The sequence below is a fragment of the Thecamonas trahens genome, assembly GCF_000142905.1.
Source record: "Thecamonas trahens ATCC 50062 unplaced genomic scaffold supercont1.57, whole genome shotgun sequence".
Lineage (NCBI taxonomy): Eukaryota > Apusomonadida > Apusomonadidae > Thecamonas > Thecamonas trahens.
This window is the reverse complement of record NW_013657623.1, coordinates 86,938-109,761: the sequence shown is the minus strand read 5'-3', so window position 1 is coordinate 109,761 and position 22,824 is coordinate 86,938. Positions and strand designations below refer to the sequence as shown.

At 63.1% G+C, this 22,824-nt stretch overlaps 7 protein-coding genes across 7 annotated transcripts; 3 read left to right on the top strand and 4 right to left on the bottom strand.

Moving 5' to 3' along the window:
- Positions 1-188: 188 nt before the first annotated feature.
- On the bottom strand, positions 189-3,094 carry AMSG_10128 (DNA replication licensing factor MCM3; the record flags this gene model as incomplete). The annotated part of the gene is made up of 3 exons (XM_013898248.1): positions 189-1,213; positions 1,288-2,728; positions 3,038-3,094. 3 exons carry the CDS (start codon positions 3,092-3,094, stop codon positions 189-191), a joined length of 2,523 nt encoding a protein of 840 aa, XP_013753702.1.
- Positions 3,095-4,910: 1,816 nt separating this feature from the next.
- Positions 4,911-6,010, bottom strand: AMSG_10126 (uncharacterized protein; the record flags this gene model as incomplete). The annotated part of the gene is made up of 2 exons (XM_013898247.1): positions 4,911-4,966; positions 5,038-6,010. The coding sequence occupies 2 exons, from the start codon at positions 6,008-6,010 to the stop codon at positions 4,911-4,913; spliced, it is 1,029 nt and encodes a 342-aa protein (XP_013753701.1).
- A 1,258-nt stretch (positions 6,011-7,268) lies between these two features.
- On the top strand, positions 7,269-12,323 carry AMSG_10125 (uncharacterized protein). The gene is made up of 2 exons (XM_013898246.1): positions 7,269-8,776; positions 8,845-12,323. The coding sequence occupies exons 1-2, from the start codon at positions 7,589-7,591 to the stop codon at positions 12,265-12,267; spliced, it is 4,611 nt and encodes a 1,536-aa protein (XP_013753700.1). The 5' UTR covers positions 7,269-7,588; the 3' UTR covers positions 12,268-12,323.
- Positions 12,324-14,662: 2,339 nt separating this feature from the next.
- On the top strand, positions 14,663-16,254 carry AMSG_10124 (uncharacterized protein; the record flags this gene model as incomplete). The annotated part of the gene is made up of 2 exons (XM_013898245.1): positions 14,663-14,769; positions 14,823-16,254. The coding sequence occupies 2 exons, from the start codon at positions 14,663-14,665 to the stop codon at positions 16,252-16,254; spliced, it is 1,539 nt and encodes a 512-aa protein (XP_013753699.1).
- Positions 16,255-16,347: 93 nt separating this feature from the next.
- AMSG_10123 (ribosomal protein L21) lies at positions 16,348-16,830 on the bottom strand (the record flags this gene model as incomplete). The annotated part of the gene is made up of 1 exon (XM_013898244.1): positions 16,348-16,830. The coding sequence occupies one exon, from the start codon at positions 16,828-16,830 to the stop codon at positions 16,348-16,350; it is 483 nt and encodes a 160-aa protein (XP_013753698.1).
- A 1,208-nt stretch (positions 16,831-18,038) lies between these two features.
- AMSG_10122 (flavin-containing monooxygenase FMO GS-OX3) lies at positions 18,039-19,496 on the top strand (the record flags this gene model as incomplete). The annotated part of the gene is made up of 2 exons (XM_013898243.1): positions 18,039-18,225; positions 18,376-19,496. 2 exons carry the CDS (start codon positions 18,039-18,041, stop codon positions 19,494-19,496), a joined length of 1,308 nt encoding a protein of 435 aa, XP_013753697.1.
- Positions 19,497-20,423: 927 nt separating this feature from the next.
- Positions 20,424-22,342, bottom strand: AMSG_10120 (cell division control protein; the record flags this gene model as incomplete). Its single annotated transcript, XM_013898242.1, has 2 exons — positions 20,424-21,145; positions 21,172-22,342. 2 exons carry the CDS (start codon positions 22,340-22,342, stop codon positions 20,424-20,426), a joined length of 1,893 nt encoding a protein of 630 aa, XP_013753696.1.
- Between the last annotated feature and the right edge of the window lie 482 nt (positions 22,343-22,824).

Genomic DNA, 22,824 nt, shown 5'->3' with positions numbered 1-22,824 from the left:
ATATACACCCACCCAAACAAGCATGAGCTCGCTCAGTTAACTCGGCATGTTACTTCACGTGTGGTAGAGCACACGGAGAGCATGGTTTCCTCCTCGTCCTCTTCGAGCTTGAGCAGCATGGCGTAGATCTCGCGGGTGGTACACACCAGGATACTGTTCGCGTCCTCAGTTAACTCGGCACGTACTTCTTACACGCGGTAGACCTCGTGCTCGGAGAGCATGATCTTCTCCTCCTCCTCGAGCTCGAGAAGCATGGCGTAGATTTCGCGGGTGCTGTAGGCCGCACCGTCGGCGTTAACGGCGGTGCGGACGGCGTCGAGGGTGACAGCCTCCTCGCTGGTGCGCGACTTGAAGAGCCGGAAGAGGGCACGACGGAACTCGTTGACACGCGCGTCGTCGATGTCGTCGACATAGTTCTTGACGACGTCGCCGGCGGCGATGAGCGTGTCAAACGAGGCGTTGGCGTCGATGGTGTCGGCACGGGACGAGCTTGCGGCGGCCTTCTTGGTGGCCTTGCGCGGCGAGGAGCGGACCGCCGTGTTCGCGACCTTGGACTTGGACTTGAGCGGCGACGGAACAGCCATAGCCTTGCGCGGCGAGGCGCGGACCTTGCGCGGCGACGAGCGGGTGGTGCGCTTGGAGGCCGAGGAGGCGTCGTCGTCGCGGAAGGCAAACTCGTCGTCGTCGTCTCCGCCGGCGACGGCGGCACCGGCCTCGTCGTAGGTACCCTCGTAGTCTCCAGGGCCTGCGCCGTTGTCGTCGTCATCATCATCGTCCGAGCCCAGATCAATGTCCGAGTCGTCGTCCGAGTCTGCGGGCGGGGCGCGCGGCCGGGTCGGCTTGACCACTGACGCGTCCTTGTAGAGCGCAAAGTTGAGGAGCTCGAGGGCGGCGACGACGTCGTCCTGCTCGACCTCGTTGGAGAGGCGGGCCTTGGCGTGGGCGCACGAGAGGCGGATGATGGTCTCGAGCGTACGGGCAGTCACCGGTAGCGTCTTGTTATCCTCCTTGGAGCGGAGCTCCGAGTAGGCCTTGGAGATAAAGTCAACGACCTCACGGCGGAGCGAGGGCTGGATGCGCGACTTGGCGTAGTGGATGTACTTCTTGAGAAAGGCGACTGAGTAGAGCGACTGCGGGCCGCGGTCGGCATGCAGGTGCTGGTCGTACTTTTCATACATCTCGGTGGTGGTGTCGGCGCCGGCGTGGGCTTCGTCTTCGACGTCCTCCTCCACAACGGTTTCGTTGGGTTCGAGCCGTAGGCGAGGGCGCCCGACGCGTGCGGGTCACGGTAGCGATGCGAGCGGAGGACGTGGACGGCAATGTCGCGATCGCGCTGCGGGTCGCGGGTGTCGAGGACAATGAAGAGCAGGTCAAAACGCGAGAGGAGCGAGTCCGGCAGGTTAATGTTGCGCTGCGGGGAGATCGAGGTGTTGTACTGGCCGTAGATGGGGTTGGCGGCAGCAAGGACCGAGCAGCGGGCGTTGAGCGAGGTGTGAATGCCAGCCTTGGCGATGGTCACCGTCTGCTGCTCCATGACTTCGTGGATGGCGACGCGGTCCATGTCGGACATCTTGTCAAACTCGTCGATGCACACGATGCCGCGATCGGCGAGGACCATGGCGCCGGCCTCCAGCCGCCGCTCGCCCGACTCCGAGTCGGTCGTGACAGCGGCCGTGAGTCCCACGCCTGATGAGCCGCGGCCCGTGGTCGAGATGGCGAGCGGTGCAATGGTCATGGCAAAGCGGAGGAGCTGCGACTTGGCCGTCGACGGGTCGCCCACCATGAGGATGTTGATGTCGCCCCGGATGTGCGTGCCGGACTCCAAGTTGTGCTCCACGCCGCCCAGGAGAAGCAGCAGCAACGCCCGCTTGATGTGGTCGTGCCCAAAGATCGACGGTGCGAGCGAGGAGGCGAGCTTGCGGTACACGTCGTCCTGCTTGGCCACAGACTTGATGTGGGCAATGTCGTCCTCCGTCATGACCGGCTGCAGTGAGTTCTTGCCCATCTTCTGCACCGCGTTGGCAATGATGGCGGTCTTGAAGACGCCGTTGGTCGACGAGCCGGCCCGCCCGGCCAGCGCCTGGTAGATGCCCACAATGTGGATGCGGTCGCCCGGCTTGGCCGCGTCCACAAGGTCGCCGTTGAGAACTACAGAGACCGACCGCGGGAGCTGCCCGGCGGGTGCACGCTCCGGCATCTCCTGCACGCCCAGCGTTTGAAAGTCCTTGTACGACGAGAGTCCGTACTCGGTCTCGAGCGGGTTGCCGCGCTCGTCCTTGGTCGGATACACCGACGAGGTCGGCAGATCGTACGGGTCCATGGCATCACGGTACTGCCGCGAGGAGAACTCATTGGTCGCCGGGCAGTAGTGGACCGACTTGACGATCTTGGGCCGGACGAGTGAGACCTTGGTCACAATGCCCTCGAGCATGACCATCTTGTGCAGCAGATGAGCGCCAAGGCCGCGCGGGGTGACATGGTGCAGGCCAAACGAGCCCTCGAACCCGATCCGCACCGGGTGATCCGGGTCAACGTACGACGGCGCTTCCTTGGCCACAATCTCCGCCAGGGCAGCCTCGAACAGGAACAGATACTTTGCCGGCTGAGTGAGAACGTGCTTGGCGAGATGCGGCGAGTGTGCCCGGAGGTCGTTGACCGACACCATAAGCCGCCGCTGGTGCTTCCGCATCATCTCGCGCACCTTGTCCATGTACACTCCCTGACCTGCCTGTATGACCTCTCCCGATTGTCACCGCTGACTGTGAGTCTCTCCCCTCCTCACGCTATCCCCACACCCCCGTACACCCCATGCCTCCCACCACCCAAAAAATAAAGGCTGTCGCTCAAATCTATTGATCACTCTCTCAACAAACAATCGTTGGCGAATGTCCCACACCACCGGCCACAACTCCCGACAAGCCACCCGCTGGAGCACCCCATCCCACGACTTGGGAGTGCAGGGGAGGGGAGCTCAGGGGAGCGGCGGAGGAGGGTACAGGGAGGAGAGGAAGGGCAGGGTTTGCAGGAGAGAACGTACATCTGCGTCAAGGAACTCATAGAACTGAGACTTGATGGCCACGTCCTCCGCGTCCATGGCCGAGGGAATGGAGAGAGACGGTCGGTTGCGAGGCGTCAATCGGTTGGTCGGGAACGGGAGGTGAGCTGGCCAACGATTGGGGCAACGAGAGTTTGATTGATTGTGGCAACGATTGGGGCAACGAGAGTTTGATTGATTGTGGGTGGCCAACGATTGGGGCAACGAGAGTTTGATTGATCGTGGCAACGATTGGGGCAACGAGAGTTTGATTGATTGTGGCAACGATTGGGGCAACGAGAGTTTGATTGATTGTGGGTGGCCAACGATTGGGGCAACGAGAGTTTGATTGATCGTGGCAACGATTGGGGCAACGAGAGTTTGATTGATTGTGGGTGGCCAACGATTGGGGCAACGAGTGCCAGAGCGACTACCATCATCATCACCAACACCATCGCCATCGCCATCACCACCGTCACGATCACCTCTACCTCCTCCTGCAACCCTACCTCCTCCTCCTCCTCCTCCTCCTTCTCCACCACCATCCATCCCCATACCGTGCCCTCTCCGATCAAGGGGCAAGCCGGTCCCAGCCTCGGCCACTCGACGCGACACCACTCGCGTAGCGATGCATGCACTCCGGGCGGTGTGCCGTAGCCATGCCGTAGCACCTGCTCGAGCGGCACATACGGTGGCGGTGGCTTTTGGGGCTGGCGAGTGCGGACAGTGCCTGGTGCCTCCAGGTGAGGCGCCGGCTTCGCCGAGGACCATGGCCGGCGGGCTATCTCTCGATGTGCCGGATCTGGTGGCCATCACCGACAACGTGCTTGATCTGGCTGCTGCTCCACTAGCTGATGCTGACATCCTGGCCGCTGGCGGTGTGGCGACCCTGGCCGTCGATGTCCACGCTCGGCTGGTGCTCTCCGGCCACGATGGGGTCCTGGGCCGCAAGATCATGGCCCTCCCGCCAGGTGGTGCTGCCGGCGTTCTGGCCGCAGATCTCGGCCGGTGCCACGGGGCGGTCCTGCTGGCCCACGACGTGGCCAAGATTACCGTCTTTAGCTCTGTCACCGGCCTCATGGCCTCGCCGCTGGTCCCGGACGCATCAGAGCCTCCAGCGCTGGTCGACCTCGCCTGTGGCCTGGACCATACCCTTGCGCTCGACGTCGATGGTCGGGTCTGGGCTGCCGGGCGGAACACCGATGGCCAGCTCGGAGTGCCTACCTCGGGCCCATCGTCGGGCCCTGTTCTGCATCACGTCCCACTTCCGCTGCCTGCCCGGTCCATCGCCGCCGGCGGCGACGTCTCGGGCGCAGTCCTCGCCAACGGCGACGTCTACCTGTGGGGCAACGACGAGTACGGCCAAGTGCTCACCGGCGAGCGCCTGTTTGCCGTCGGCGAGCCACGCCACGCTACCAAGCTCCCTGCCCATGTTGCCTCGCTCGCTCTCGGCGTTCATCACGGCGTCGCCGTCACCGACGATGGCATGGCCTTTACCTGGGGCTGGGGCGGGACGCCTATCGACTCGCTCGCCGACGCCGAGCGCGTCTCTGTGGGCGTCACCCATCTCGAAAGCCTTTCAGACGTCCACACTGCCGCCGCTGGCGACCACGTCTCGGTCTTTGTCACCGGATCTAGTCACATGCATGCCTACGGCCTCTGGGGCTCGGCCGCCCACTGGGAGACACCGACCGGCGAGCTCGTCCTCGCCGACCAGCGAACTCCAATCGCCCTCGCCGACGTGGCTGCCCGCATCGACGACGGCGCCGTCTGGCAGAACCTCATCTTGGGTGACGGCCACGGCTTTGCCACCTTTGCCACGCCAAGCGCCGCCCGTAGCTAGTCAACGTACAGCTTGTGCAGCGCATCGAGAGGCTCAGCCGTCGGCAGCGCCGCCCGGGTCACCGGACACACCCCACACGCCGAGAGCGCCTCACTCCCACAGGTAAAGCAAACGACATACCCCGTCCGCACAAACGAGGGGTTCGCCGGCGGCACCGCACCGCAGATGGCGCACCCGCCGCGAGCAACGTCCTCGGTCCCAGCCGGCGGTGGCGGCGGCGCAGGAACCGGCAGCGGCGCGGCATTGGTCTCGTCGCGTGAGCTCCACCACGAGACCATGCGGTGGCCGAGGACCGAGGCCGGAAACGCGTACTTGAGCGCATCGAGAGCGGCGACAAGGGCCGACGGTGCGTACGCTGCTACCGCTGACGGCAGGATGAGCGACGAGAGCGAGAGCGAGGCCTCGAGCTCGGCGGCCGACGAGCGGACCAGCTGCTGGCCGAGAAGATGCAGGACAGGCGAGGCATAGTCGGTCATCTTGTTGAGGTACAGCACCTCGTACAACATGAACGCCAGCACGTACACAGCATGTAGCGCCGGATAGATCGCCACCACCGCCTGCCGGCCCATCCGCCGCCATGCCACTCGCACCATCCACATCAGCCACCGCCAGCTCGCCTCCCGTCGCGCCCACACCTCGTCCACGTCCGGACCGACCTCTGCGGCACGCTCCGGCAGGTGAGACCCATCCTGCACCACCTCGTCTTCGATCTGCCAGGCCTCAAGCCCGGAGATCTCTGCTGGCGCAACCACGCCACGGACGTCCTCGTACCACTCGTCAGCGGCAGCCTTGACGATGGGCAGGGCGATGTCGATGAGCGCAGCGAGGATGCGGGCGATGAGCGAGAGCGATCTGTCTGAGCAACTCGCATCAGCTGATCGTCTTCTCATTCCATAAAAAGATTCGGCAAAGGAGCCGTGGTGAAGAACCATGTGATGGCTCTCGATGAGCGCCCGGAGAGCCCATGCCGCGTATCGCCGTCTGCCCACCAGTGCCTCCACCCCGGCCACCCGTCCGCCCGTCGCCGACGAGACCTTGCCCGACACGTAGTCCACAGCCCACGCGCACCCCGCAGGAAGCGTCGTGCTCAGAGCACGCTGCGCCCACACTTCAAACACGGTGGGGCGGATCATAGCGGTGGAGTCAAGGGTGTGGGAGGGCGTGAGGTGGCGTGAGGTGGGTGAGGGCGGCGAGGCGTGGGGGAGAGGAGGGATCAGGCCGGGCGCAGGGCACGAGCAGGACTGGTCGGGCAGAAGGGGATCGGGCTGGTGATGGGTCAGGGGCAGAGGGGGGATCGGGTCTGGTGATGGGTCAGGGGCAGAGAGGGGATCGGGTCTGGTGATGGGTCAGGGGCAGAGAGGGGATCGGGTCTGGTGATGGGTCAGGGGCAGAGAGGGGATCGGGTCTGGTGATGAGTCAGGGGCAGAGAGGGGATCGGGCTGGTGATGGGTCAGGGGCAGAGGGGGGATCGGGTCTGGTGATGGGTCAGGGGCAGAGGGGGGATCGGGTCTGGTGATGGGTCAGGGGCAGAGAGGGGATCGGGTCTGGTGATGAGTCAGGGGCAGAGAGGGGATCGGGCTGGTGATGGGTCAGGGGCAGAGAGGGGATCGGGTCTGGTGATGGGTCAGGGGCAGAGAGGGGATCGGGTCTGGTGATGGGTCAGGGGCAGAGAGGGGATCGGGTCTGGTGATGAGTCAGGGGCAGAGAGGGGATCGGGTCTGGTGATGGGTCAGGGGCAGAGAGGGGATCGGGTCTGGTGATGAGTCAGGGGCAGAGAGGGGATCGGGTCTGGTGATGAGTCAGGGGCAGAGAGGGGATCGGGTCTGGTGATGAGTCAGGTGCAGAGAGGGGATCGGGTCTGGTGATGAGTCAGGGGCAGAGAGGGGATCGGGTCTGGTGATGGGTCAGGGGCAAAGAGGGATCGAGTTATGCGACCAACGAGAGATCAGATGCTAAGCACAGAGCAACCAAGCCCCGCGTCATCCCCCCATCCCCCCCCCGCACGCCAAGTACACAATTCCCATGACAATGTGCAAAAAGGACATTGGCCACGAGACGGCGGGAGAGCCTCTGCCGTCACACACGCCTCCCCCCACCCAACACAGGCCACACACACCCACCACACACCTCCCCTCCCCACCAAGGGAAGCCTCATACATTTCTGTCTCAGGTCACGTGACTTCCTCTGGTGGGAAGGGCTGTGCTGACCAGGACTGACTGCTTTGACTGTGAAGGGGAGGGGGCGGAAAGGGTCCGTCTGGCCGTGCTAACCCGACATGGCTCTGTTCAACCGGAGACTACGACGAGTTACCACCTTGTCAACCATCTCTACCAGCCCATCATCAAATGGTGCTGAGAGTGCTGGATCACCCTCAGCTGAGGGAAGCAGGAATGATCAAGACGGAAGAAGACAAGGGAATACCCATGGCTTGCTACACGGCTCATCGTCGTCCTCGTCATCGAATGTGACGTCGATTCCGCTATCTACGGCCGCTGCTGGGGCTGGGACGGGGGCTGGGGCTGGGACGGGGGCTGGGGCTCGGGCTGGGGCTGCATCGTTTGTCTCGTCGCCATCGTCGTCGCCATCAGCGTCTTCGCGCAGACGGATCGGAGCAAGGAGAATCACAACGGCGTCGGGTGTAGAGGTGGAGAGAGACATTCTGAACGCATCAACGTCCAGCGCCGAGATCAGGGCCGTTGCCGCAGCGAGAATGATGGAAGCTGGGGATAAGAGGGGCTTGGATGGCGAGTTCCAAGGTGATCGAGATGGGCAAGAAGTCGATGATGTCGAAATCGACGTCGCACGCCGGGCTCTGACTCCGACCGGCCACGGTTGCCTTCTCCCCGCCGACTGGTTCCAGCAGTGGATGGCCCATGTCGGTCGCTGCGGGCCGCCGCCACCGCCGGTCAGCACTGCACCGCTTCTTTCGCATGTGGCGGCGTCGGTACCGCACGCGCGTGTAGTCTCGTTTGAGGCTTGGGACTACGTGGTGGCCAAGTACGGCGGCGGCCCGCGAATTGTGCGGGCTCCGCTTGACCCCATGCTCTCGCGGCGGCGCATGCGCCAACGAGCAGTAGCGCTGCCATCGAAGCAGAGCAAGCGCGCCCTGCTCTCAGCCCGGTCGGCCATCCAGCGGTCACGGTCGCTGGAGCCGAGCGCGAGCCCGTCCATCGCGACCGCCAATCCCGAGCCGTCACCTCCGCGCCGCCTACCGGCGCAAGCAGCACTCCCTGTAACGATCACCTTTGTTGCATTTGGCAAGGCAGAGCGCTCGGCTACCGATTCGCCATGGGCGCTGCTAGAGTCGGTGCCTGTTGATCGCGATAGCACAACACCTGCGAGTCCACTGTGGACCGTAATGTTTGTGCTCTCTGCAGCGACAGTTGCCTCGGCCATCCCGGCCATCCTCGCCGAGCACGCCCTGCACACCTCGGCGCTGCACTTTTCACTCTGGCGAGTGGCAAGCAAGTCAAACGAGCTTGCTCCGCTTGTGCTGCGAAGCACCGACAACGCCCCGCTGATGGTGTCGGATCTCGACGGCGTCACAATTGTGGTCGCCGGAAGTGAGGCCGAGCAGGCAACGGTGGCCAGAGTCTGGGCAAAGTGGTGCACAGTGCGGGCGCAACGAGTCTCACCGGCCAACTCGCTGCAAGTCACGCTGCCTGCAGTCCACCTAGGAGCCTTCTCGGCCGAGCCGATCAGCGGGCTGGCGTCGCTGGCGCTGCTCGAGGACAGCGTTCCTCCATGCGTCTTTCTGGCGCTGCTGAGGACAGCGTCGTCGGCGACATTCTCGGACGCGCTAGTGTACGAAGTCAACACGGCACAGGCGTCTGCAGCACTTGCGTGGTTGTTGCGCCTCGGGCTCGAGCCCGCCAACAGCGCCCTGCTTGCGCAGCTTGTCACCCGCTTCGCCTCTCCCGGTTTGCGGTTCTCTTTGACGACACTGTCCCGCTCATGACTGCCGAGCTGGCATGCATGGTCATCGAGCTGCTCACCCGCAAAGTGCCTGTGCTTGGTGGCCAAGCTGCGGCGCTGTCGCTACTGCCAAGCGCGCGACGGCTGCATCTCTTTCTTCTCAAGCCCAAGGTGCTGTCGGATCCCGAAACCGCGTTTGGCGCTGTATACACTCCGTGCTATGTCCTCCACGACTCGACGCAGGCCTTGCTTGAGACGATGCAGCTGTCGGACGGGCGGACTGCGTTGCAGGCCTTTATGGATCTGATCGAAAGGCCTGCGCCGGCTGTGACCCCGGTCCGCCCGCGGGCCGCATCGCACCACGGCGGGCGTAACCCGGGCTCGCCGCGGATCCCCGACGCCGGCCTAGTGGATCTGGTGTCTCGGATCACCGCCAAGTACGCCGCGCTCTCACAGTATTTTGCAGCCTCGGCGGCGGCGCGCGACGACGACGCCGCAGGCGCGGCGCGGGCGGTGCTCGAGACGGTCACCTTCCAGAAGGAGCTTGTCACTCTCTGCGCTCTCCTTGAGTCGCTCCTTCGCGACATGGTGCATCTGCCGCTGCTCGACACGCTGGCAGCGCAGCTCCCGGCGGTCCTCCACGAGCTGGCGGTCGACGTTGTCTCGTCGAACACTTACGTCGGAGTGGTGGGCGTGATGAATGCCGGCAAGTCGTCGACCATCTCGGGCCTGGTCGGCGCCGACGTGGTGCCGTCGCGAGCAACAGCCATGACTGTCCTCCCTACCCTTATCACACACGACCCGACCAAGCATGAGCCTACCCTCCGGCTGCCGGCATCGTGTGTTGAGACGCTGCGAATGCTGGTGATCCAACTGAGGGCGGCGCTCTTCGCACCGGGCGCCGCCGCGTTTGAGGACCTCGACATGGGCGCGTCGTCGTCGCTGGTGACCGAGTTGACGGCGCCAGCAGGCACGCCGGGTGCCGCGCTCGGTTGGTTTGACAGCTACGCCGGCGAGTACACCGTGGCCGGCGAGGCTGCCATCAACGCGACGCTTGTCAAGGTCAACGACATTTTTCGTGCTGGCGCCCGGGCCGGCATTCTCGACCAGGTGGTCAAGATCACATCGGGCGCCGCCAGTGAGGCGCCGCCGCCGCAGAGCGACTTGTCGTCGTCGCCGGGCCCGCGCCCGCTCGCGCTTGTTGACCTCCCGCAAATTCTGGTTTGCTTTGCCTCGCTGGTGGTGGGTGAGAGCGAGGGCAGCGGCGAGTTTGGTGGCGTTGACGAGGGCGATGTCGGGGCATTCCGTGAGCGCGGCGACTCGTCGTGCTCCTCGATCGGAATATCGCTCTCGGACTCGGACGACGAGGATGAAGGGGAGGAAGCCGACGTGCCTTGCCACGCTGAGGTCGAGGTCAAGATCGAGACAGAGACCGAAGACCAGGTCGAGGTCGAGAGCAGCAGAGAGGCCGAGGCCGACGTGCGGGCACTGCTGGCACTCTCAGGCACGCTCTCGTTCATCGACTCGCCCGGGCCAAACGAGATGGACATGCCTGTACTGTCTGCGTTTGTGGAGGGCATTTTGCAGCAGGCGTCTGTGGTTGCGCTGGTGCTCGACTTTGCGAGCCTCAACGGGACAGCCGAGGCTGAGTTGCAGGACAAGGTGTCTTCGGTGCTGTCTGTGCTCAAGCAGGACGCCTTTGTGTTTGTCAACAAGTTTGACCAGCGGAACGAGGCGTCCGGACAAGATCTAGACGAGGCTGGGGTGCGGCAGTATGTGGCGCAGTCGGTGACTGCGGCGCTGGCGTCGTGCAGCGTGCCTCCATCGCGGGTCTTTCCGGTCTCGGCCAAGTACGCCCAGCTTGCGAACCACGCGCGGAACTACGCGCGGAGCCACCCGTGGCAGGTGCCTGCAGCGGCGGACGAGCCGTGGGTGGAGGCGTTTGCGCGAATTGCGTATGGCGAGACATGGGACGCGCCGCACAATTACCCGCGGATGGTGGAGCGCGGCGAGGTGGAAGCGTTCCGGATGGGAACGCGGGCAGTGTACGCGGCGTCGCGGCTCGAGGCGCCACTCGAGTCGATGCTCCAGTACTGCTACGCGAACGCGACGACCATTGCGCTTCGGGCGTCTCTGGCCAAGCTGGTGCAACATGTGGCGCTCCCGCTCCGGGCGCGCCTGGTGGATGAGCTGGCGGTGTGCTCGACGTCACTGGCGTCGCTGCAGACGTTCCTGGTCGTCTCCGAGGTCAACCACGAGCAGATCAACGAAGCGCTAGGCAAGGTCCTGGAGGCCGGCGGGCAGATCGTGGTTTCGCAGCTGGACAAGAGCCTCGGCGTCTTTCTCACGCAGCTCGACAATGTGTTTACGCCTGGCGGGCAGCGGCTGTTTGCCATGTGGTGCTCTGTGCGAAGCGAATGGGTGCGGCAGCTGCCGCAGGCGCCGACGTCGCTGGTGGTGATGATGGAGCACGTGTTTGACTTTGAGACGAACGACGAGGTGCTCGGCGGCAGCAGCGAGAGCGAGAGCGAGAATGAGGGCTCGGTGACGCAGTGTGTGCTGTCGTCGGGCCAGTTTGTGTTTGAGACCAAGGATGCGGCGCTCGACTGGCTGGACGAGGTGGCGGTTCTGTTTGAGCTCGCGCTCCAGTCTGCGCGCAACGACATGGTGGCCGAGCTGGTGGCGGTGACAAAGCCAGTCTCTGTCCAGCTGAAGGCGCTTGTGGAGAAGCATCTTGCACCACTACTTGCACAGTATCGGATCATGGTCTCGGAGCTGCTCGACGTGTCGGTGGCCTTTCCGGAGCTCGGGCTGGAGCCAGACGCGCTGCAGACCTCGCTCGAGCTGCTGTCATCGGGGAGAGGCGGCGGAAGCAGTAACGACGACGACAACAACAGCGAGGCGGGTCACTTTTGCCAGCGGAGCGAGCTGCTGGAGGAGCGGACGTCGCGATCGCTCGGCTTCTCCTGGTCGCTCAAAAAGGCGGTCAAGGTCAAGTCGAAGAGCCGGTGGTGCGTGTCCAAGGATGCGCTGCAAGCGTACTTTTGCCGGCAGATGGATGGAGCGCTCCGGGAGCTTGTTTTGGCTGCGGAGCAGCACTGTGCGTCTGCACTGACGGCGATGCTAGCATCGTACGCAAGTGCGGTGTCAGATGTCCTCGCTTCTCTGCTGTCGTCGATCCAGGCGGCAGCCGACCGCAAACTTATCTCGCGCGAGGCGTCACTTGCCGAGGCCGCAGCGGCCGAGGACGGGATCTGGCGGCTGAATGAGTTCTGGGTCCGGGCGCAGTCACTGATCAACATGCTTGAGTTTGACGCCGAGATCCCAGCCTCGTCCGAGGCCTCGCTGTCGTCGCTCATCGACCTCGACGTCCTCCTCGTGCCGCCAATCCACTCGGAGCTCTGCCCGCTCAGCTCCGACTACTCCGAGGTGGATGACGTGTTTGTCGACTCTGCAATCACGCAAGCGGTGTGACAATGACAATGATGGGTGTTAATGAATACGGCTGCTGTAAACGAGCAAAGGCAGAAGTAGGTGAGTAGATGAAGAAGAGGAAGCGAGGCAAGGAGGAGGGGAAATCAAGAACTCCGATTCTATGGATAGTGAGAAAATGTCCTCATGTCGCCACAGCATTGACGTGGACGGCGTTAGGGTATGTTCGAGGAACAGAGTTATCATCATCGTCTTGATGTGCGGCCAGGGGGGCGGGAGAGGAAGAGAGTGATGGACGTACGCGTTGAAGGGGGTGAGGGAGTTGGGGAGGAAGTGAAGGGAATACGAAGAGGGGATCTGTGATGATCAGTGAGAGAGTGAGTTGGATGATGGATTGGGGATGTAGAGGGAAGGGGGGGGAGGGGGGGAAGAGAGAGCGAGGGAGGGGGGTGATCGAGCTCAGATTCGTCATCTATTTGTCAGCATAGGTGGACGAGGCAAGAGAAGGCGAACCAGAAGCACGGGCTCATAAAACATGAGTACCACAAGCAGAACTCCCAAAGGGAGATCTGCCCGCTCCTGGATCACCTTCTCCGCCAGTCGTCCGGTTCAGACAAATGCCTCGGATGATCATCAACGCAGCGAACGTAGAAATGGCAGCGGAAAGAGATAGGAAGAGGGTGGACATACCTGTGGACATCGGGATCACATCGGGATAACGATCGGAGGAGGAGAGAGGGAGGGAGAGGGAGATCGGCTGAGAGAGGGGTAAGTGGGTGGGAGAGAGGGGAAGGGGAGGGAGGGATGGGGGGCAGGGAAGCAAGAGAGAGAGAATGAGATTGTGCCTCGGGATTCGAATTTCTAGTTGACTGACATGGAGAGGTTCCAGAACAAGTTCGTCGTCATGGGCAAGGGGTGATGCGGGGGGTGATGGGGGGAGGGGAGGAGGAGAGAGGGGGAGGGGGGGGGGTCTTGGGCACGTGAGAGCGTACCAAGACGACGGACCGAGTCGAAAGAGTCGGTGATTTGAGGGGAGGAGGGGGGCGGAGAGGGGATACGGTATGTAGAGACACCGGCGAGAGAGAGAGGGTGTAGAGAGTGTCAGGAGGGGGTCGGAGGGGTCGGAGGGGTTGGAAGGGGGTGGGGGTCAGGCCATGGCTGTGTACGAGGGGGGAGTGTGGGAAAAGGGTGTGAGTATTTTTTGTGGGATTAACACAATTGTATGACGGGGGAGAAGAAGACGGGGGAGAAGAAGAAGGGGGAGGGGGATAGAGATGATGTGGGGGGTAAAGGGCCAAAATGGATACAACAAGAAGGTTCAGTACAGGTGCCAGAAGCATGTTAGTCCGCATGGGGGTACTCCCGCATAGGAACAGGTCTATGATTCGTTCATCATTACGTCCTTGTTGCAACCATGGGTGGCTGTGCAATTTTGAGGCTGTGTGATTGTTATCGTACCAATATCAAAAAAAAGGGGGGGAAAGGAAGGGGAAGGTGAGAGAGGTGGATACGTCGAGCACTGTACACAGCTGTGTGGTTGGCTAGGGTGAGAGGGCTGCAATCGGGTCGATCCGATCGGACTTTGCCATGCGATCGGGTTTGGGAGAAGGAGGGGGGAGGGGGGGGGAGTGTATAGAGTGCATAGGGATGGCTAGACAGAGCACGATGGCCATGGTTGGAATGAGGAGGGAAAGGGTGAATGAGGGAATGATGGCCGTAGGTAGGTACGACATGGACCATGATCATCACGACAGCGAGGTGATCAGCACGGTCAAGTGTTAGGTGATCGGCAAGGCAAGGAGGATCTACGGCTTGAAAGTCATTTGCCCGTGACCGGAGAGGACTGATCGCAGTGTAGCAGTAGCAGTAGCAGCATCAGCATCAGCTCCGCCACCACCAACCAACCGCTCAGCCAGCCCGCCCGCCAACCGCTCAACCAGCCCAACTAGCTAGCTGACTGACCACCACCGGACGACGAGCCGACGAGCCGACGAGCCAAGGAGAGGCCGAGCCGTGCAGGCAGCAACACACTGCACTGGATGAGCTCACTGTACGTGCCCTGCCCTCCCCCCCCCCTCCCCCCCCTTTCCCCCCCCCCCCTACTCACTCACTATTCATATGGTCATGGGGTTGGACAGGTACGGGCGGCGCGGGTCGGTGGTCTGCTTGACGACAAGTCGGCCTCTGGTCCAGGGAGCGCAGGCAGGGGTGGTCAAGCCGCTACGGTCATCTCCGGAAGCAGATGTGTGTGGAGGAGGAAAAGCTGTGGGTGGGACGTTTGCCACTGCTTCGCCGGCAACCGATCTGTACGTGGGATGCCGTATGAGAAAGCGCGGAAGGGGGGGAGGGGGGGGGGGGACTCATTGTGATGATGATGATGATGATGTGGTGGATGATGTGTTGGCTGGGATGGCAATGGGGCTGGGCGGACACCGACATGGACACCGACACCGACATGGACACCGACACCAACACCGACACCGACACCGACAACCATCAACGCGCACGATCTCCCGACACTGGCGTCCATCTCGCTCTCGCTCGGTCGCTCTCCACGCATACACACATACGTATCGTGCTCACCTCGGATTTCATAGCTCTGCCTTTGCTTCGTTCCAGCCACGCCTGCCATCTAATCCGGCTGTGGCCCGCTATGGTGCCGCGCCGGTGGTCGACTTGGATGCGCTGCCGCCGACACCGCGACGGGTGGTGAACAAGACCCCGATGGCCTCATCGTTTCTATCGTTCAACACACCAGCTCGAGCGGCCGACTCGTGTGACTCGTCGATCTCGTCCATTCCAGACCTCGATCGATCGTACGACGCATCGATGGAGGTCTCGTTTGCCGCCGCTGCCGCTGCCCCGCCACCGTCGACCGGCAAGAAGCGCCGCAAGCGCAAGGCCGTCGCCTCGAGATTCCGCTCAGCCTCGCGCAAGCAAGCGGCGCGAAAGGCCAGCCCGCGCGCCGGCCAGCCACGGTCGTCGGTCAAGAAGAGCCGTCGTAAGCAGGCAACCAAGCCGGTAAGTAGGCCAGCGCCGGCGGCACTGCCTGTGGCCTCCTCGCCGACAAGACATACTCCATCAGGCTTGCGGGTCATGCGCCGCCCTGCTGCGGCCGAGACGCCGGCAGACCGGGCGGCGGCGCTTGCAGCCTTCCGCGCTGCACGGAGCACCAGCCGCAAAGCCAAGCCCGTGGCGTCGCGGTTCCGCAACTCGACAAAACGGTCGGCTGCGGCGGCTCCCGCTGCGCCTGCGCCGGCCGCGCCGGCCACGCCGTCGATGGCCGCCACCAAGCGGGTCCTCAACTTTGCATCGACCGGCAAGCGGCGGGCTGCGCCCAAGTCGGCTGCACGCCAGGACGCTGCCCGCGCTCGTCCCACACCACAGTCATCGATCCGCAACGAGGCTGCTCGCAACCGCGCATCGCGAGTCGGTGCCACCGCCAAGCGCGAGCTCGACCTCCTCGCCTCGACCGAGCTCCATTGGCACTTTGTCCTTGCCAAGCTGGAGGCCGCGCGGCGCGTGCAGCAAGTCGAGGCGTTCGAGACTGTTGTCGCGCTGCAGGCAGCCCTCGACCGGGCACGCGAGCTCGCCGCCGCCCGCCGCGCCGCCCTCAGCCAGCTCGCCGCCCTCGACCGGGTCCAGAACGTCGTCGCCGCTGCCCGCGGCCCAGCCCTCGCGGTCAGCCGAAAGCTCCCCGCCCTTGAGGCTGCATATAGTGAGATCGGCACCGCCATCGCACACACCACCGCGCACATGCCGCTCGAACAGGTGGCAGTCGACGAGGCGTCGCTCAGCCGCGCGCTCGGAGACGCCCGGCACGAACTCGATGTTGTCGTCCGCGGCCTCGCTCCCGCTGCGCCTATCGCCCGCAGCGTCGCGACCTCGCTTGAGAAACTCGCGGGTGCAACAACCAGCGAGCTTGCCGCCCTCGCGCAGTCGCTACGGGTCCTGCGGCAGGCGCAGACACTGCACTCGCGCGAGGCGTCGCTAGCAGTCCACGTGGCGGACATGATGGCGACGGTGTAAACGACGATGGTGACCAGGAACGGACCGAGGACAGAGGGAAGAGGGAAGAGGGATTTGAAGATCAAGGTGGTTTTTGTTTCCTACGTTTATGGCTTAGAACAGGTTCTCGTAGGCGAGCGGAGCGATGTCCTCGACCTCGGCAATGTCGGTCTTGACGGTGAAGCCCTCGCGCGGGCCGGCGGGCTGGCGCTTGGGGTGGGCCTTCTCGCCACGGGCCTTGGCCGCCGAGGTGATGCGGGCGTTCTCCTTGACGCGGTTGACAAACTCGTCACGGCACTTGGACGGCTTGATGTGCTCAATGCGGACCGAGATCTTCTTGCGGAGGATGCGGTTGCGGACGAGCTTGTTGACGATGACACCGACGCCACGCTTGTCGACGTTGAAGACGCGGCCAGTGCGGCCATGGTAGAACTTGTGCGCCATACCCTTGTGCTGGGCAGCGTTGACCTTGATGTCGACGAAGTCGCCGATCTTGTACTGCTGAAGGTACGTCTTGAGGCCGATGTTGCCGTGCTTGCGGAAGCCACGCGAGAACATGTGGCGGGTGCCCATGCGGTAACCACGGTGGTGCGGCATCTTTGATTACTGTCCTCTTGTGTCAGTCCCATGTCTGCCTCAACACCCATGCCCATGCCCATGCCCATGCCTATGCCCATACCCATGCCCGAGCCCTTCCACTCAAACACAAACAAAGATTGGCATCCGCCACCCGGAGGGCACAGGCCCATTCTACCTGCTCGGCCAACCGCATACTCTCACCAACAGAGCCGAAACTTGGCATGGAGTGTAACCATGGTATGTTTTTGCTTCTGTCCGTGTGGGTAGTCCCTAATCGCCCGCTATCGTATATGCGGGTGCGGTGACGGTGTGTGGTCGTCCGGCAGTGGTCACAAATTCATCACCAAGCCGGCGGCCGGCAGGGCAACAACAAGAGGCTGGTATGTACGCATGGGGCGAGTGGCGAGAATGGGAAAGCAGCTACGGGGTATGCCTAGGTATATACTAGCAGTGTGCAGAGTATGGGTATCTGGGGAGAACGCATGCTCACACTAGTGCCCCTCGCATAGGCCACACTACCCAAGTCGACGTACGATTTGTGAGAAGGGTGCAGAGCCGTTCGTCGTTCTTAACTCCCCAACACTTTCGCCAAGGTCATGGCCTCGACCGACACTTTTTCGACTCTGAACGAAACGAGCGCGGCGAGTATTGGCTTGAGTGCGGTTGTTGTGTGATGGAGCTCAATGACCGAGCACCACCGGGAGTAACCCAACAGCATCACCAGGTGTAACAGCCAGACTGCCACCACATCGATCGCCATCACTAACTGATGGCCGATGACCATCACCAACACATGGCAGCAAGATCAGTGACCATCACCAACATGGCAACCACACCCGTCTCCATCACCAACACATGGCAACCACATCAATCACCATCACGAGCCCATGGCAACCAAACCGTCTCCATCACCAGCAATCGCAGCCGATCGACACTGCCACACCGTCTCCATCACCCACTCACATCATCATGGCATGATGCTCACGACATCGGCATACAGAACGCCGGCTGACTGACCAACACTACGAGTTCGAGCACGAGTTGGCTGGCGTGATGAGGGGAAAGAACTCAATGTTGGCCGCCGCAGCGATCTCATCAACGTCGCTGATGGTCGCATCGTCGTGGCGGGTGGCGAGCTAGCGGCGAGTCCTGGCGACCATCTCACTCACAGACGCGTGGAGGGAGCCTGAGGAGGAAGCAGAAGCGGAAGCATAGCAGAAGAAGTCATGATGCGTGTAGGAGTCATCGGAGCTGGTGCTGCAGGGCTAGCGGTCGTCCGTGCGCTAACTGGACCAGAAGTGACTGGCGCTGCCGTCAAGGTCGTCGCCTGGGAACAGGCGCCACAGGTCGGCGGGACGTGGGTCTTTGATCCGGAGCCGATCGAGGCGAGGCAGGGCACTGAGCTCATAACGGGTACAGGGACTGGTGCCGCTGGTGCTGGGCAGGGATCGAGCATTGTGCAGGAATCGGAATCCGGCACTGTGCAGGGATTGGGATCGGCATCGGGATCGGGTGCTGCAGGTGCAGCTGTTGTTGCTGCCGGACAGAGGGGATGGCCGGCAGGATCGGCGCTGTATGCATCACTGCGGACGAATCTGCCCAAGGAAGTTATGGCCTTTGACGAGATGGCGTTCCCGGATGAGGCACCGTCATTTATGCATCACACCGAGGTGGGCGCGTATCTGGAGAGCTACGCCGATCGGTTTGGCCTCCTCGAGCACGTGCAGACATGCACCCGAGTGGAGGACGCAGTGTTTGATGTCGAGGCTGGTGTGTGGCGGGTAACGACGTTGAAGCGCGAGAGCGGCGAGGCTGAGTCCCAGATCGAGACCGAGGTCGATGCGCTGGTGGTGGCGACGGGCCACTTCTCAGAGCCCAAGTGGCCGACCGAGGTGGCGTGGGAGCGGTTCCGCGGACGGGTCATCCACTCGCACACGTACCGGTCGCCCGAGGCCTGGGCTGGATCGCGGGTCCTCGTCCTTGGCGCCGGGCCGTCGGGCATCGACATAGCGCGCGAGCTGGCGACGGTGGCCAAGACAGTCATCCTCTCGCACCGGCGAGCGAGCGAGCCAGGAGCTGGTGCACAGCTCGCCGACTCGGTGCGTCTTCCCGGGGTCATCGAGGCGCCGGTTCTCCGCGGGTTCAGCGATGATGGGCGGGCGGCGGCGTTCGACGACGGCCTTGTGGCCGAGATCGATGCCGTCGTGGTGTGCACGGGTTACCGCTACGTGTTTCCCTTCCTCCGCCGCAGTGACCGCGCCAGCAGTGTCACAGTCATCGATGAGGCCCGAGTCGAGCCACTCTACGAGCACCTTTGGCATACCCACCTCGGCGAGAAGCTCGCCTTTGTGGGTATTCCATTCAAGGTCATCCCATTCCCGCTATTCGAGGTCCAGGCCCGCTGGATCGCCGCTGTTGTGGCCGGTCGGGTAACGCTGCCAGACCCACTGGCAAGGGCCGAGGCCGCCGCTGCACAAGACCGCAAACGTGCAGCCCGCGGTGTCCACGCCCGGTACACCCACCGGCTCGAAGAGTGGGACGCATACTGCGCCCGAGTGGCGGGCGTGACCGGACACGAGTGGTCGCCGCACCGCAAGGCCATCTACGACGACGTTGCCGCGCAGCGGGCAGCCGATCCCGAAGGCTACCGCGACGTCGAGTACAGCTCTTGGGTCACGGCATAGCCTAGCTCGAATCGGACGAGTACGAGTAAAGGTAGTCGTACGAGTACGAGTACGGCGGCGAAGCAGAGAGCGAGGCCGAGGGAGTGGTGGGTTGGAGAAGGGCAAGCGTGGGTGCACCAGCCGCCGAGTATCGCCACGATGCGCAAGCACCGAGCCCAATCAGCGAGCAGGGAATGGCAGTGGCGAGGAGGAGAAAAGCAGTGACCGAGGCGATGGCCGGCGACGAGTCAAAGTCCGGATCGTCAGGCGGGAGGCAGGGAGACGGCGAGGCGTAGCAGGAGAAGAGGTAGACGAGGAGAGCAAAGGACATGAGGAGGTAGCACGCAGCAGCAACGAGGGAAGCAGGTGAGACGGTGACGGCGGCATGGGTGAGGAGGAGGGCACCCACAACAAGCGGGCCGCCGACAGAGAGCGCCCCGATCCACCACGGCAGCGGCGCCGGAGCAAGCGGAGCCGAAGTCGATGATGAGGCGGCGGCGGAGACGATGACGGCGTTGACAACGGCGAGGACGACGAGCGAGCCGCCGAGGACAACAAGGGCAGCACGAGTGCGAAGGTAGGAGACTGCGGCTGATGAGACGTCATTCAGCATGGCTGGCGGGAGCGAGGCGGCGAGCGAGGCGGAGGCGGCGGCAGCGCGCGGATTCGGTGCCGAGGCGAGCGGCGGGAGATAGCGAGCGAGCGAGGCATAGAGGGCGGCGGCAGGGGCAGAGAGTACACAGTTGATGGTCCGGTTCGATCGGTAGTGGGCGAGATAGTAGACAACGGGGAGTGCGAGGGCGGCTGCAATGACGATCGGGAGGACAATGGTGTGGAGGGCGGAGGCCATGAGAGGGAGGGAGAGAGCTGTGGCGTTTGATCCGAGGGCGAGATCAGCAGGCTGACTACAACTACAACTACGACTACGATTAGGGACCATGACCATGACTATGACTTGGACTTGGACTTGGACTTGGACTTGTAGGCCCCGCGCGGCTCGATGTCGAGGGAGAGGCGATACATGTCGTCGTCTGTGAGCGGGTGGAGGTCGTGTCGGAGGAAGCGGGCGAGGGCGGGGACTTCGACAAATGAGTACGGCTCGTGCTGGAAGAGCTGGATGCCGCGAATGACTGTGGCGACCTTGCGGAGCTTGGTAAAGTTGATGAGGCGAGGCGAAGGAGCGGCGTCTGCGGCGTCGATGTATGCCGGGAGGCCATCCTCAACAAATGTCAAGTCGGTGAGGAACATGCCGAGGTAGGGGACGGCGGGTGGGTTGGACTTGCGGAGGGCAGCGCGGAGTTGCTTGTAGTTGGAGGCCGAGTTGGTGAGCGCCTCGAGCTTGGCGTAAGCCTTTGCGGCGGACTTGGGCAGGCCGTCCCATGACATCTTGAGGCGGTAGACAGCCGAGGAGTGGAAGCCAGCGAGGATGGCCATGGTCGAGTTGAAGTTGTTGAGCTTGGCGCACTTGCCAGCGACCTTGAGAAAGTAGGCCATGAGCGCCTTGCGCTTCTTGAGCTCGGGCTCGGAGACGATGGCCGAAGCGACCCAACGGGAGACAGTGTTGAACCGGGCTGCGATGGCGGAGATGTTTGGGGCAGCCGAGTTGCCGGCGGCGTCGACACGGGACCACTGCTTGGAGACGCACTCGCGCGGCTCAACGGCGCAAACAGCTCGGCTTCGATGAGGGTCAGCTGACGCGCAAGCTCAAGCGGCGGAATGTCGCGGAGAGCAAGCGCGGCATCGGGGCCTGCCGCGAGTGCGGCGGCGATGTCCAGGTCCGGGTTGGCCTTGAGAACCTTGGGGAGAACCGGCTTGGGTTGCTTGCGGGCAAGCTGAGCGACTGCCGACTCGCGGCCGCTCGCGCGCATGCGCTCGATCTTTGAGACGACAGCGGCGGCGGGGCCGGGCATGCAGGCTGCAAGCGTGTTGCGGGCAAAGGCGATGACGACGTCGCAGAGGCCGTCGTCAGCCTCAAAGTCGTACCAGTGCGTGGAGATCCAAAACTTGAAGGCGTTGAGGACACGAAGGCGGATGGGGACGAGGGTCTGGCGGTAGTGCTCGAGCTTGGCCTCGTCACTCAGTGTGGCGGGGGTGGGCGTGTTGAAGCGGCGGGCCAGGAGCTGGACCAGCTCGCGCGGGGTGGCGAACGACCGAAACGTGAGCATGAAGGTCTGCATGTAGGTCGGGGTCGGGTGGCGCTCGTAGGTGAGACGCTCGACGAGGCGAGCGGGCGAGCCGCCGACAACAGCACCGCCATCATCAAACTTGAGGTCGGGTGCGTCGGACGGATGGGCAGACGGCGACGAAGAGGTCGTGTCGGCGGCGTCGGGATGGGATGCGCCGGTCTCCTTGGCGAGCTTCTTTCGGCGCTTGGCCTCGGCCTTTTGGCGCTTCTTTCTCGCCTTCATGTCCTTTTTGGACAAGTTTGCGTAGTACGACAGATCTTCCTCGTCCATGAGCTGGGAGAGGAAGGCGAGCGCGTCGGCCTGGTCGATCTCGGTGGCCAGCGGGAGAGCGGCGACAACCTTGCCGGGCTCTATGACGGCCGACTCTACCCGGGATGTCCGCTGGTCGACGACGAGCTCCGGCGCCATGACGGCGGCACCATCGGGCGGGCGCTCGTCGTCAGGAGGCGGCGAGGAGGTCGCAGGCGCGAGATCAGAAGCAGGAACAGAGGCAGAGGCGCGGTGGAGCGAGCCGCGCGGACCACTCACACGTCCGGATGAGTTGGACGAGGCCGAGGAGGCGGGCGACTCGTCGGCGCCGCGGACCTTGAAGGCGGAACGCGCGTGTTCACGGCAGTAGAGGAGCGAGTCGCGCTCAAAGTAAGCTTGCGAGACATCAACACCGCACGTGACGCAGGCCATGCAGTCCGAGTGATAGAACCATTCATCGTTGTGGATGGAGAAGAAAGATGGGTCTGTGATGAGCTGTTGACAAGTGGAGCAGGTTCTTGGGAGGGTGACCACCACGGGAGCCGCGAGCGATGTACATGAGAGGCAATGAGGAGCAGATGGCTGACCTGAGAAGGTATCAGCATCAGCAATGGGAGCATGACAAGTAGTACAGGTAAAGCAGTCTAGATGGAAGACCAGTTGACCGATTTCCATGTGCTCTTCAGCAGCCTCTACACTCTCTCCACACTTGTCACACTTGAGCCGAGCACAATCAAGACAGATCGGTGCCCGAGTTGTACCATTACCACCAGTAGCAGTGCGGCCACCACCACCAGCAGGACCAGCAGGATCAGAGCCACCAAGACCAACAGCGCCATCACCACTTGCCGAGCCAGAGCATATCGACGGACCGAGGACGTACTTGCCTAAGCATGGCGGGAGGGGTGAGAGCT

Excerpts from the sequence above, each read along its gene's own strand:
- AMSG_10125 (XM_013898246.1), top strand. The coding sequence starts at position 7,589 with ATGATGGAAGCTGGGGATAAGAGGGGCTTGGATGGCGAGTTCCAAGGT. Across the intron at positions 8,777-8,844 it reads GCGCCCTGCTTGCGCAGCTT|CTGGCATGCATGGTCATCGA; the intron begins GTCACCCGCTTC and ends ATGACTGCCGAG.